At 43.1% G+C, this 14,512-nt stretch overlaps 2 protein-coding genes across 2 annotated transcripts; both read left to right on the top strand.

Annotated features, from left to right (window-relative positions):
* The first annotated feature begins 380 nt into the window (after positions 1-380).
* Positions 381-4,293, top strand: LOC136504290 (uncharacterized). The gene is made up of 5 exons (XM_066499159.1): positions 381-582; positions 795-920; positions 2,233-2,706; positions 3,174-3,683; positions 3,778-4,293. Exons 1-3 carry the CDS (start codon positions 382-384, stop codon positions 2,500-2,502), a joined length of 597 nt encoding a protein of 198 aa, XP_066355256.1. The 5' UTR covers position 381; the 3' UTR covers positions 2,503-2,706; positions 3,174-3,683; positions 3,778-4,293.
* On the top strand, positions 3,234-4,191 carry LOC136502981 (uncharacterized). The gene is made up of 4 exons (XM_066498212.1): positions 3,234-3,683; positions 3,778-3,831; positions 3,878-4,018; positions 4,114-4,191. The coding sequence occupies exons 1-4, from the start codon at positions 3,234-3,236 to the stop codon at positions 4,189-4,191; spliced, it is 723 nt and encodes a 240-aa protein (XP_066354309.1).
* Positions 4,294-14,512: the final 10,219 nt, after the last annotated feature.

The raw sequence follows: 14,512 nt of genomic DNA, 5'->3' as shown, positions 1-14,512 counted from the left end.
TGGCGAGGTCCAGTGGCCCGGGTGGTGACCTGCAGGGGAAACGGTGGAGTCGGTGGGCCATCCCGTCGCTGGCAGCACGCTTTAGGATCGGATTAGGATATCTCTGTAGGTGGATGTGGCGGCTCCAGTCAACCTCGTAGTGAGCCCTCACCCCCACTTTTCTTTTATGTGTGCTGTGCGACAGGGGCCCTCCAACCGAATTAGGGTTAGACTCCCCTGATCAGAGAGGGCCTATTGATGGTGGAATCACCGTTCACATAAACAGTGATTCCGTGAGTGGGCTGGCCGGCCAGCCAGCCGAACAGCCCCGCGCAGTCCCGCGCCTCGCTTCCCACAGTTCCCACCACCCCTGGCCGTGCTCGCTCGCTCGCTTCAGCAGACATGGGGCAGGCCTCGTCCGCGCGCAGCCGGGGATCCAGCGCCAGTGTTAGGGTTTCACTGCCATTCCCGGTGGATGAGGTGACGGGGTTGCCTCTGATCGATTGCCCCAGGTGCGGGGACGTGAGTCTGATTGCGCTCACCTGCAAGCACACGAAAAATCGCGGCAAGAGGTTCTTCGTGTGCCCCAGGAACCAGGAGGGGGTGAGTGCTTTACTCCTTTGTGATGTCCATTTGTAGGATTATCAATCTTGGCATCATTTCATTTGTGCCAGTTACATGTGTGAACCAAAATGCTTATGCTATGCGTGCTGGAAGCTTTGTTCCTCTTTGAAAACATTGCCCTGTGCTTACTGTGATGGGAAATTTCAGAACTTGGGGCTCGATTCCTGTACTTACTGTGATCCGTTGTGCAGGTGCCATGGTCATGCCGAACTTACTTCTTCCAGCCAGAGTATGAGAAGTACCTGCAGAAGCGTGGGTATTTGGACGCTGTCCCTGACCTGACGGAAGTAAACTATCTGAACTTGGGAATGGAAGAGGTGAGGAAGGAGTTGGTAGGGATGAAGAATAGAGAAGGAAAAAATAAGGAATTATGTTTGTGTTATTGTGGGGGTGCAACGGTGCATCAATTTAGTGTCGATCTTGTTGTGCACTCTTTTGGTTGGGACTTGATCTGTTTACTTGGACTGAGGAGCTCACCCTCTCGGGCCGCCTGTTCACTTGGTCTAACGGCCGGGATCAGCCGACGCTCGAGCGTCTAGACCGTGGCTTCCGGAGCTTCGCGCCGCTCTTTACGCCTGCTGCCTAGCGGGCTTCCCCTAGCTCTCTGTCGCACAATTAGTCTAGCCAGCACTACGACCTTGCTGCTCCACCGTTCGAGCCGGTGATCTTTGTATGTGTTCTACCCGTCGCGCCTATGGCAACTCGCCAACCGGGCCTTCGGGTTGTGTACCTTGATTCCCACTTCCCTTAATGAAGCACGCTTTCGAAAAAAAAAGAGAACAAAAGAAAGGAAATGGCGGGAACACACAAACACCCAAGCCCAAACAATTCTTGGCCCCATTGTTAAATTCTGAGAGGCATGCAAATTGGGTCCCAAATGTTATTAGGCTTGCCAATTGAGACCCAAGCACTGAAATTTCTTAGTTTAGAGACCTAGACCACAATCAGACATCCAAACCTAAAGGAGAGTGCCCTTGCTTTCAGTCCTTCAGAATGATGAGACATGGCCATGCCTACTTAATTTTGATTTTAGCAGCTGCTATGCTAGTAACAATACAATGTCTTGGATGGTAAACAGCCCTAACCTTGAGGAATACTCGAGGTGTATCAGTTCTTAGTGTGATTTGTTTAAGAAAAAAGTTAAGCTTGTAGTCGCATTAGTTGGAAGTTGTCAATTGACACTATTTAGCTGCATTGTGGAATCAATACGACATAGTTGTGATTCTTGATTTGTGCTATTTTGATTCTAGAGCCAATCAATTAGGTTCCTGTTATGGTTCAGTATTGCATTATATCTAACATTCTTCATTACAGGATCTTTTGTGTTACGTTGTAGCTCTGTATGCCAACATTATACATGCCCCAATTTGCTTGGATTCAAGTAATTAATCTTTCATGCATCATTTGTCACTTAACATGCACATTTAACTGTACGTGCATCTGTTAGGTAGACATTTAGTAATCACTCTTTAGCAACTATACTCTGTGCTGTAGATCGAGTATGTCATGATGCATGAATTATGATGATCAAACATTACTATATCAGATGAATTACCTCAAATTGTTCTCTAATTCACTTTCTCAGGCCTCACCAATTTTGTTTGTCTACACCACTACAACTTTTTGCAGGCTAGATCATTTTTACTGGAAGTTCCACTGAAGTTGAAGAACATATTTGGCTACTGCGAAATCTGGGATACATCAGGTGCTCTTGAATTAGATCACATAGCAGAACTAAGTGCTGGTGTGGAAATGCCAAGAATTGGAGCAAGACTACATGCCAGGATATCATTTCTGTCGGAGGATTGGTTGAAGTCTTCACTCAAAGAGCACATTATGGGTGTTTCTGTTGGCTTGCTCTCCACCACGAATCATAGCCTTGCTTACGACCTGATATAGCGAAACTTAACAGATCCAGCATGCATGTCATCCAATTCCACACAAGAGCATTTAGGACATAGGCTTTTATCCTCTATTAAGTATGTGTACAAGGATGACCAGAGGGACTCAAGCATAAGGCCTACACGTGGGTATGCTTATTTTTCATCTTACCAAGTTGGATGCCTTGCACCAGGAAGCAAAGACTCATGGTGTCTTCGTAAGGTATATCTGATTTCCTTTCTAGTCATCCTTTGCTTCCCATAAAACCAGGTGCACACCTTTTAATCATATCCTTTTTACTTTTCTTTTTCTTTGGTAGCATTCTAAGTCTTTGGACGTTTTATACTCATCATGCATTGTCTTTGTCTTACTTTCTTTTCCAACTGCACAATCAGTACTACCATGCACATTGCGGCCACATCCCGAATTTTCTCCCTTGAAATATACTTTTTGATTGTTTCTATGATTAGTGGACCAATGCTAAAAACAGAAAGTTTTGTGGTCTGCTAAAGCAGTCAAATGGCAGTTGGCTTTGTCTTCAGTTCTAGTTCCTAACAAAAAAGGTGGCAGTTTTAAATTTGAATTTCACCATTTCAATCTTGTATATGTTCTAACACACTGCACATTCAAACTGAAACATGTTTATTCAGTCGTGCTTAACATGATTCATTTTGTTGATTGCCTATCAGGAAGTTGATCTTCGAGTGGCTTTCCCACTTGGTGTGCTGAATGGTGCTCTCAATGCTGGCATGGCTGCAGGAGTCATCATTCCGCTGGAAAGGAGATCCACAAGATCTATTTTATCACTTTCAGAAAGATTTTACTTGGGTGGTAACAGGTCCCTTGTTTGCCGCTTGGGTGGACCATCATCACTCTCAGGCTTTGAAGCAAAAGGTCTGGAGCTGAAAGACTTCAGAACCTCTGCCCCAAATAATTCTGAGAATGGTGCTTTTGCTTCTCCTGAGCTACATGGGGGAGGTGACATAGCAGTCACAGCCTTTGCTGATCTGTCATTTGATCTTCCTCTGAAGCCGCTCAGGGAGCTGGGAATTCATGGCCACACATTCATTTCTGCTGGAAATCTTGCTAAACTAACAGATCATGGTCATGGGAAGTTTTCCCTTACTGACTTCCTACAGACATTCAGAAGTTCTGCAGGATTCGGTGTAGTTGTGCCAACCAAACTGTTCCGCATAGAGGTCTGTCCTGTCGCACTTTTCAATTTTTCCGGTGAATTTAGTGGTGAAGTCGGTGCTTAAAGTTTACTTAACATGGTTTTCTGCTCTTTTCCAGATGAACTACTGCTACATCCTAAAACAGTTTGATCATGACAAGGGGAAGGCAGGCGTACAGTTTAACTTCTCATCGCCCTAATTTGTTTGGCACTTGGCAGCATCACCTCACTCTGGGGACTTCACTTTTGGATGTTGATGTGAATGCGTTGGACTGGAATGATGGAATAGTGTTTGTCCAAGGATCCCTTTTGAATCAGCCAATAGTAGATATTGACAAATGGTTGCTGCCAAGCTACATAGTACTAACCATTTCTGGGATTGTGTTTCTTTCTTCTGTAGAAAAAGTAGGAACAACTTATGCAAATCCTGAAACATCAACATGCGCATTATGCAGAACAATGTGGTTGTTGCCGAGCTACGTAGTGATGAACATTTCTGGGATGGTTTCTGTAGAAAAAGTAGGAATGGCTGATGCAAATACTGAAATGCCAACTTGCGCATTATGCAGAACTGTGTACTAACATTTCCCAACCCTTCTCATTTTAAGATGTGAGGAAGGCTAGGATTTGCCAAGTTTGGGTATGAATATGCTATGGCATGCTGAACAAATGTTGCCATGATGAATTTGTTCCAAAATTGGATATCGTACCGACATGGCAGGGGCAAATGAGGATTTTTTTTTTTTGGCTAACTAGGCTTGCCAATGCCATGTATTGTACGCTTTTCTTTTGTGATCCCAAAGTCAGGTGTGATTGATTTTTGATTACGTGAATTACCAATGGCGTGATCTCGATCTCATCACCTGACCAGAACAGGTCTGATCAATTTCAAATGGAACAGCGACGTCTCTATCCAGGTGACCAGGTGGTATGTGCATCATTTTTCTGCAGATGCAGGTGAGAGGTGACGCACCCTCCATGTTTAAATTGACACAGCCAACACACACATGAATGAATGTCTCAACGACAGGTCTGACAAAGATGTCCTTGAAGAAATGGCAATGCAGATGAAGCGGCAGCAGCCAACGAATTGAAGCAGTCGAGTTTTAAGACCGATCCATCAAGCACCACTGATTGGTCTAAGAAGTTGCAACAAGCAAGCAGATATACATATGGCTGGAAACGTACCATTGGCGCAATGCACATGCAGACGACTAATTCTAAACGGAGAGTTGTTGCAGAGCGATCATGCATCATGTCACTTTAATTCTACTGTACATGATCAATGAATTGATTCAACAGCCTAGCTGTACACACACATGAAGTTCCAACTAACAAACGAGTTTTCTGGATTGTGTCTGCCCGCTAGTAGAATGTAGATTGACGGATGAACCTACGACGATATAATGGTGGTAGTACCACACCCTTGCTAATTAAGCTATGTTTCTGTATATAATATGGTCCCTACCATGTAGTCATACTACTTCAGTTTTTTTTAAATGTTCTAGACTCGCTGTTCAGCTTCTTCAGTTTTTTTTTTAAAAAAAAATTGTTCTAGACTTGACTTCACACTATTTTTTGAAATATTAATAACTTGTCACTGAGCAAGTCAGGCTTATACGAATTGCCACTGAAGTAGTATTATTTTGTATTCTTACTTTCACTAAACAAGTGCTTGTCTTTTTGTCTAAACGAATTTCTGCCACGTCCTGAAACAGTTTCATGATAAGAGAAAGAGAAGCTTGCAGTTTAACTTCTTTTCGTCCTAATTTTGTTGGGAATATGTCCTCATCAAGATGACTAGTCTCTCTCTCTCTCTCTCTCTCTCTCACACACACACACACACACACACACACACACACACTCTCTCTCTCTCTCTCTCACTATTTTGATTTTTTTCCCTTTTGGCAAGAGCTTTCCTAATACTCTGATCACTCTCTATCTCTCTCCCAAAAATGGGGCCATGCACACTGCAAGTGATAAAATGATTGTACTAGGTTCTAGATTTAATGTTGTGACTTGTAAAGCACAAAACCGAAAGGAAAGCAAAAGAGGCTGGAAGCTTTAGTTTTCAATGCTGATCTGAATGTTCAGGACTGGACTTGATGAAATTGGGTTGCACAAATATCTCTGTGCTGTACAAACATTGTTGGCAAGCTACAGAGTGTTGTCTATTCTTAGGACTCCATTTTGCGCTAAGATTAAAAAAAAAGTAGGAATGCTTATGCAGATTTTATGTTGAAACGCCAACACGTAGGCTCACCTACAATGAACCTGTTGCATACTGGATACCTCTGTTCTTACTGATGTGAATGCATGGGCAGAAAGGATATAATCTAAGACTGTCCTTGTCATATATACATTTGTGATTTGTCGGACAAGAAGCTTTTGTTTGGAGTATAAAATACATACAGAGGAACATATCCGCCATTTTTATCCAATTGTGTTGCTGATCTCAAACGAAATATTTGATATTTATACCAGATTGTACCAAGTGAACAATGTCTTCACAATGACACAGTGACACTACATATCATCCAGATTTCAGAGGGTATGGGGACACATTAATTTCTATCCGGCCAGGTGCTTTGTACATCTTGCAGAATAGAGGGATTTTTCTTCAGGTACAGGTGAGGTAAGGTGAGGCAGCCACCAATCTTGACGCAGGCACAACACACAGGTTAGGCCAGATTGGTGAATTTGTATTGTTGCTGGACACACAGTCACACATGAACGAATGCATCAACGCGTTGAAAGAGATGTTTCTTGTTCCTCGCATGCCTTATTAGTCGTGCCTTCTGAACCAGTGACAACATACATATGCAGAAGAACCAACAGACAGGCAGTTGAACTATAACACTGATGATCAAGCACCCCTGATCGAGTCAGATGTAAGAACTTGAGCTATAAGAAAGCATACATTTGGAAACTGTCACACCCAATTTTAAGAACAAAAGAGAATGTATAAAAGTCTTATGTGCACCCCAGGAACGGTCGCACACATAAGTGGACAAATTGTGAATTGTACCAACACAATGTTTATTACATAGCGAATAAATATTCATCACATAGTCTCAAACATAGATATAATAGCTGCTAAGATAACTCTCTTGCGGAAGCTCCAACAGGGACGTCAACTGGTGGACACCAAACCTAATACTCATCACGATAATCTTCAATCCAATCTTGATCTGTTACCTATCCGAGATTTTTCTAACATAAAAGATAAAGCAAGGCATAAGTACATGTCGTACTTAACAAGATAACTAAGGGTTCATGAGGCTCAATTAGCTGACTATGGTTTACTGCGGTTAGCATTTAAGTCATCATCAAGTTTAGCATTTATTAACATCTAGGTAGCAATAATCCCATAACACATGATCAATGAACATGAATAATCAATATCTTAAACAATTAACATAAATGATCATCTTAACAAGTAAAAGTCATTATCCCTTAATGTAAGTGTTCCAAGGTCGCTCGTATCCATGAGCACGGCTAGTATACCAGTTTGTTAACTCTGCGCAGAGGTGTACACTTTCACTGTGAGTCATGTTTCCCAAATGAGTGGGTTAATTACTCTCAAAACACCGGAAACCATATAAAGTCACCCAAGAGCTCGTCTAACCGGCCAGGGCCGCAGGGTCATCAGATATAGCAACCCCCTTCCAATAATATAAAAGGCCGCTTCCATAGCTAGGCTCAACAGGACAGAGGCTGTCCTATACCCAACTCGCAGACCTCTAACCAGCTAGAAAAGGGTCTCTCAAGCAACTAGAGCCAGAGCCATATAGCCCTCACAGCTGTACGTTAAATCCCAGATAATCAGCTACAAGACAAGTCCTTCTGTTGCTAAAAAATCATCTTGTTCATGTTTATAGCATACTCATTAATCAAGTTTCAAGATCATGATTGTTGCACTAGCAATAGAACTACCCAATGCAAACCTCCTAGGATGACAAGGTAATTGAGTTTTCAAAATCTAGGAAATCTTACCATAGGTAGCAAGGAAGACACATGCATATGTATTTTAGTGAGCATCATGAATAGGACAACAAGGAAGGTCCTTAGCTATACTTGCCTTGATCAAAGTTCTCCTGAAAGTCTTGCTGGTCTTGCTGGTTGTAGAAGTTCTCTTGATCACCAACGTAAACCTCATCGTCTGAACTCGATCAACAACACCAAGCAGCAACATACAATCATCCGAGCAATCATGCACGAAGCAAACAAAGGGCTATAATTAGAACAATACACCATCAACAAGAAAACAGTTTGAAAAGTGTATAAAAACATTCTACTCGTCACTACGGTCACATCGACGCGAAATTCACCGAAATCGGATCTAAAACGAGCAAGATATGGATTTTCCAAGTTTTCCTATAGACTATTAATGTACTCAACATGAACTCAAAATTTAAAAACTAGAACTGAGCTAACAAAGACACCAACATGTATATTACGAAATTACGAATCCAATGCAAGTTAAACGGATCAAATCTGAGTTAAAATGAGCATTTTATAAGCATTTGAAATCAGTGACGATTCTGTAAATATCTAGAACTTGATTTTGAATCTGCTAAATGAAAAATACGTTTTCCAAAAGAGAAAACGTATTCTCTGGAATACGCTTTGGACTGCGGGTTCAAAATCTAAAGAGCTCAGGGGCTCTTTAGCAAATTTTCCTGCGAAGGGGTATCGGCCTCTGCGGGCCGTCCGATCCAAGATGGACGGTTCGGATTAGGTCCGAGGAGGAGGGCGGCGGCGCAGTCATCGGAGAAGAAGCAGTCGCGGCGGCGCGACATCGCCAGCGGCGAGGAATCTCGTCGGTGAAAGCATACCAGACGTTTTCGGCCACCATTTGGCTCGGGACTTGTCCCAAAAGAAAGAGGGAAGCGAGGCGGTCTCACCTAGCTCGAAGATGGGGTCGGATTCGAAGCGTGGACGACGGTGGGCTCGCGGAGGCGGACGACGCTGAACTGCACACCATGGTGACACGATATGAGCAAAATTGAACTGAGGAAAAGGCTCAGAAAGACTTACGGGATCAAGGCGAAGCTTTCTTGCTAGCTTACAGGGGTGAAGGAGCGATGGCCGTGGTGAATTGCGAGCTCGGGCGGAGCTCGACAATGGCGGCTAGGGTTTCGGCGGCTCTGCGGCTCAAGAGCGAAGCGGCGGGTTGCTTAGGGTTGCAAAGGGCATCGCGAACGCGATCGTTCGGCCTTTATAGGGACAGGGCGTGGCACGGACGCCCACGCGTGGATCGACGCTCGGTCGGTGTCCGGTTTAACACCGAGCCGGAGGAGGAAGAAGGCGACGCTAACGTGCAGGCCCGGTTCGTCAGCGAGACAGAGAGAGAAGGGAGGCGGGCTGCGTCTGCTGGATCGGCTTGGTCCAAGATGAAGGCTACGGTGATGCTGGGCTGAGCAGGCCGAAAGGAGAAAGAACGGGCCTCTCGGCCAAGAACAGTGACAGGCAAAGCTTTTCCCTTTTCCTTTTTATTTTTCCAGAATTGTTTAAATGCTTTTCAAAAGGGATTTGAAAACCTTTTCTCAAGCAACAAAAACCAGACAAATATAAATCAAATATGCATCAGCATGTAGGCAGCAACATGTTCTTAGACCTAAGACTAATTTTAATTTCACAAAAAGAATTATTTTGCCTATGTTAAATGCTCACACAAGGCTAATAAATCAAATTCAACTATTTTAAAGTGATGCAAAGTTTTGGGTGTTACAAATCTACCCCCTTAAGAGAATCTCGTCCTCAAGATTAGGCTGTGCTTACTCAAACAACTGTGGGTATGTCTTTCTCAATTCGTCTTCTCTTTCCCAAGTTGCCTCTGCTTCCGAATACCGATTCCACTGAACCTTGCACATCCTGATTGTTCTGCTTCCCGTAACTTTCTCAGCCATATCCAAAATCTTAATTGGAAACTCCTCATATGTCAGATCATCTTTAACAGCAAGTTCCTCTAATGGTATTTGCTCCTCAGGCACACGCAAACACTTCTTAAGTTGAGACACATGGAACACATCATGCACACTAGACAGGTTCTCAGGCAATTCTAATTGATAAGCCACTTCTCCACATCTCTTTAAAACTTTAAACGGACCAACATACCTTGGTGCTAGTTTACCTTTCATGTTGAACCTTTTCACACTTCTCATAGGTGATACTTTTAAATAGACATAATCTCCTTCTTCAAATACCAAGTCTCTTCTTCGATTATTTGCATAGCTCTTCTGACGGGTTTGTGCCACTCTTAGGTTCTCTCTAATCTTTCTCACCTGCTCTTCAGCGTTTCTAAGCACATCTGGTCCAAACACTTGACTTTCACCTGTTTGATTCCAAAATAAGGGTGTTCTACACTTACGCCCATACAAAGCTTTAAACAGTGACATCTTGAGACTCTGTTGGTAACTGTTGTTGTATGAGAACTCTTATCTCAACTAGTTCCATACTGCAATGCACATGCTCTCAACATGTCTTCCAAAATCTGATTAAGTCTCTCCGTCTGTCCATCAGTCTGAGGATGGTAGGCTATGCTAAAATTCAACTTTGTCCCCAAAGAACTATACACTGTCCTCCAAAATTGAGATATGAATTGCATACCTCTATCAGAAACGATCTTCTTAGGAACACCATGCAAACTCACTATCCTTTCCATGTATAGTTCTGCTAACTTTGGTCCTCTATAAGTGGTCTTGACAGGTAAGAAGTGAGCAACTTTCGTTAAACAATCCACAATCACCCATATTGAATCATAACCTCTTTGAGTACGTGGTAACCCCACTATGAAGTCCATTCCAACTTCTTCCCACTTCCACTCAGGTATCTTCATAGGTTGCAACAATCCTGTAGTTCGCTGATGCTCAGCTTTCACTCTCTGACAAGTATCACATATAGCAACATACTCAGCTACATCTTTCTTCAGACCATACCACCAATACTTCTCTTTAAGATCCAGATACATCTTAGTACTGCCAGGATGGATAGAATAAGTTGAATCATGTGCTTCACGTAGAATTGCATCATGAATGGCTTTCACTTCAGGCACACAGATTCTTTTCCCAAACCATAGAGTCTCATTCTCATCTATGCTGAAACCTAGAGCTTTCCCAAGCACTACATTACCTGCTATCTCCCTTAGTTTCTCATCCTCCAACTGACCCTTACATATCTCAAGCTCTAGTGTAGGTGTCACTTCTATCTCCATAGCATTATAAACAATACCAAGGTTCAAGTGCTGAAACTCTTCCCATAACTCTTCTAGCACAAGCGCCATCTCAAGCTCATTGGCATATCTCTTCCTACTAAGTGCATCAGCCACAACATTCGCTTTACCAGGATGATAGTGCACCTCCAGATCATAATCGTTGATCAGTTCCAACCAACGATGTTGTCTCAAATTCAAATCCGTCTGAGTGAATATGTACTTCAAACTCTTATGATCGGTAAAGATATCACTCTTATGCCCAATCAGATAGTGTCTCCAGATTTTTAATGCATGAACCACAGCTGCTAACTCCAAATCATGAGTAGGATAATTCAACTCATGTTTCCTCAGCTGTCTAGATGCATAAGCAACAACTCTACACTCTTGCATAAGAACACATCCCAAACCTTGACGAGACGCATCACAATAGATAGAGAACTTCTTATTTAGATCAGGCAAAATTAGCACTGGAGCTGTTGTCAACCGCTTCTTTAATTCTTCAAAACTAGCTTGCCACTGATTAGACCACTCAAACTTAGCATTCTTCTCTAACAGGGCTGTCATGGGTTTAGCAGGCTTGGAGAAACCTTCAATGAATCTTCGATAATAACCAGCTAAGCCAGGAAAACTGCGGATCTCACTTACATCATTAGGTGGCTTCCAATTCAGTACATCCAACATGAAACATCACCAATATGTAAGAGATAGGCAATTCTGAAAATTTCTAGACGTGATGCAGAATCAGCAGGTTAGAAAAACTGTCATAACTCGAGTTCCAGATATCAAAATATTATGATCTTTTATGGTTGAAAAGATTAAGAAATTATCTACAACTTTCATTTAGACCACATTTTCTGATTCTGGAGTTACATTAATCAAAAACAGACCACAACAGAAACTGTCCTCAGATTCCAGACAGCACAGAAGTTCATATTGTGACAGTCATAACTCTTAGATACGAACAGATAAAAAGGTGATTCTTGTGCCATTGGACAGACACAGAAGTCTATATACTCCCAGTAAAATTTCATGACCATTACTCGAATAGGTGAAAAGTTATAACCAAAACATCACTGACTGCTCCAGAAAACAGCAAGCAAAGAGACAGGATAGACCAACCCAAACTATTTATTATAGCACTTTTAACCTTAATATTTTTAACTAAGGAACTCGTGGACATGCCCACAAAGTTCTAGCACTCATCACAAAGATCCAAATCACACATAAATCACAATAATAATCCAGCAAGCACATCAATAGTTCACAAACACTTAAAAGACTCGACTCGACTCACGATACTAAAAACGTGCCTATTACAATGGTTTCATAAACTTAAGGGGCGACGTTCTTCTTGGTGGAGGGCTCATCTAACTTCTCAAACAGCTTGGGATGGCCTAACTCAGCATTAAGGCCATCAATCTCTTTCTGGTATTCTTTGATCATGTCTTATGCCTTCTTCAGCTCTCCTTCTAACGCTCCCACCTTATTTGTAAGTTCACGGTTTAACTCAACGGTGGCCTCAAGAGTCTTTGATCCTTTTACCACGACCTCTATGGTCCAACTATTTTCCTTCGGAAGATAGCATGGGTAATACAAGAGTCCATTGTCCTTCTTATCATCAGAGAGATGGCCACGGTAGTAGGCAAGTGCAATGGAAGCAGCATCCTCCATGCTTCTTTCCGCGGTAGCTCGACTTACATGGTGGGTGACAACTGCATCTATCTTGCGAGTAGTCAGGGTCTTGATCAGCAACCGAGTATCCCAAGATGAACCAATCAGAGGATGACTGTGCTCCGTAGTGTGATACTCCAGAGTGGCTTGCAGGTCTGGATAATAGCACTCCAACATCATTGTCAGCAAGTCATGGTAGAAGGCATTGTCATCAGGCTTCTTGATGCTTAACTTGTCAGTCCAACCTATATGAGGCAGTGGCTAGAGTACTTCATCTTCATCATCATTGGTCAAATCAATGGCCTCCACACGTGCTGGGGATTGAGCTATCAGAGTTGGCAAAGAATGGACCTCTTCTCCAACCTCATTCTTCTAGTTATTCCTCTGGACGTCCTCTCTAGGCTCCATTGGCTCATACACAACACGCTGTGGTTGAAAGCATCCAACGTACAAGTGGGCAGACTTGCGGTCACATGTCATCTACAGAAGTTTCAAATCATTTAGAATAGAATCAATTGATTTTATAATATAATAAGACAAAAGAAGCACAAAACTTAGCAAATAACAAGATTGAGGTGGAAAGCATGAAACAAGTGAAGCAAAGGAAGCTAAAAACGACCATTCTAACTAGGCTTGCGTCCTACAGTCAACAGTGCCCTGATACCAATCTGTCACTGTAACACCTCGGGTGTTTAAATATTAAAATCTGACATGTCGTCATATGCATTGCAAAGCATTTGGCATTTGGTGAAAACTTTGAGATGCATACACTAAAACAAGTTTACATTTGTGTAATGAGTGTTGAATTGTATTGTTTGACTCAAGTTCAAAGTTTGTTTGGGTTTTGAATCTTTCGAGAAAACCCCACTTTTCAGCATTTAAATCCTACCCTGAAAAGTTCGTTTCAAAATCTAAGCATATTTTGGGATTGGACCCAAAAGAAAAAGTGTAGAGCTTGACAAGTTATACAAAGTTTGTTTTTGGAGTTTTTCAAGTTGTTTAGAAAAATTTTGAGAAATTCAAAAAGGCGTAATTCGTTAAATTTCCCTATTCAAATTCAAAAGTTCATTTCAAAATCTAGACCGAATTAGGAGATAGTTATAAAAGCAAAGTTGTAGAACTTTTGATTTTGAACAACTTTTGTTTTTGGAGATTTTTGAGTTGTTATGAAAATTTGAGAGTAATTTGTGAAATTTGGCGAATGGCAAATCTGTAATTTCTGTGAACAGTGTCCACCGCTACATTGCCGGCGTTTCCTTCTTCGGCGTTCCAGGCGCGGTCGTGGCCGTTTTGGCGTCGCGCTGGCGCGGTGAAGGCCACAGCGCAGCTTCCTCGAGCTTCTTGGCCTCCTTTATAGCCTGAGCCGCCGTCGTCTTTGCCTTTTCTTCTTGCTCTGTTTTCCCATCGCCTTGCTCATCTCCGGTGAGCCCGCGCCGTTGTTGCTGTGCTCCACCATCGCTGCTAAGCTAGTTCCAGCTCTGCCGTATCCTTGCGCATCCAGCCGACCCACCAATTCAGCTAGTCTTAGTCGGGAACTCAAGTTGCATCGTCTTCTTCCTCGTGGCCGGCAACTTCTCCGCCGAGCACGATTCGCCGCGGCCAGAGCTCCACGGTGCATCTCCGTCCCTGGTTTTGGCTGATTCTGTTTCGTCTCGATGCTGTAGTACTTAATCCATAGCTGGTTGCTCATTTTGACCACTGCAGTCGCTGGTACACCATCACCGACGACGATCAGCTCCGCCGTGCTTGTTCGGAACGTCGACCCACCTCTCCGTTGCTCCTCCGGCCTTGTGCTCTACTCAGTTGTGTTCAGGGTAAGCTGCTGGTGCTTCCTCGACCTTTAGTTTAACCGCTACCGGCCTATAGCCGCCGGCGTAGCGCTGTCGTGCCACCGCGTCCGCCATGGTCGGCGTAGTGCTCGGTTCGGTCCGTAATTGGTCGCGTTAGTGCCATAGATCGATGCGCTG

This window comes from Miscanthus floridulus, chromosome 14 (assembly GCF_019320115.1).
Source record: "Miscanthus floridulus cultivar M001 chromosome 14, ASM1932011v1, whole genome shotgun sequence".
Classification (NCBI taxonomy): Eukaryota; Viridiplantae; Streptophyta; class Magnoliopsida; order Poales; family Poaceae; genus Miscanthus; species Miscanthus floridulus.
Note: the sequence above shows the minus strand (reverse complement) of the source record. Positions and strands in the feature narration are given on the sequence as shown.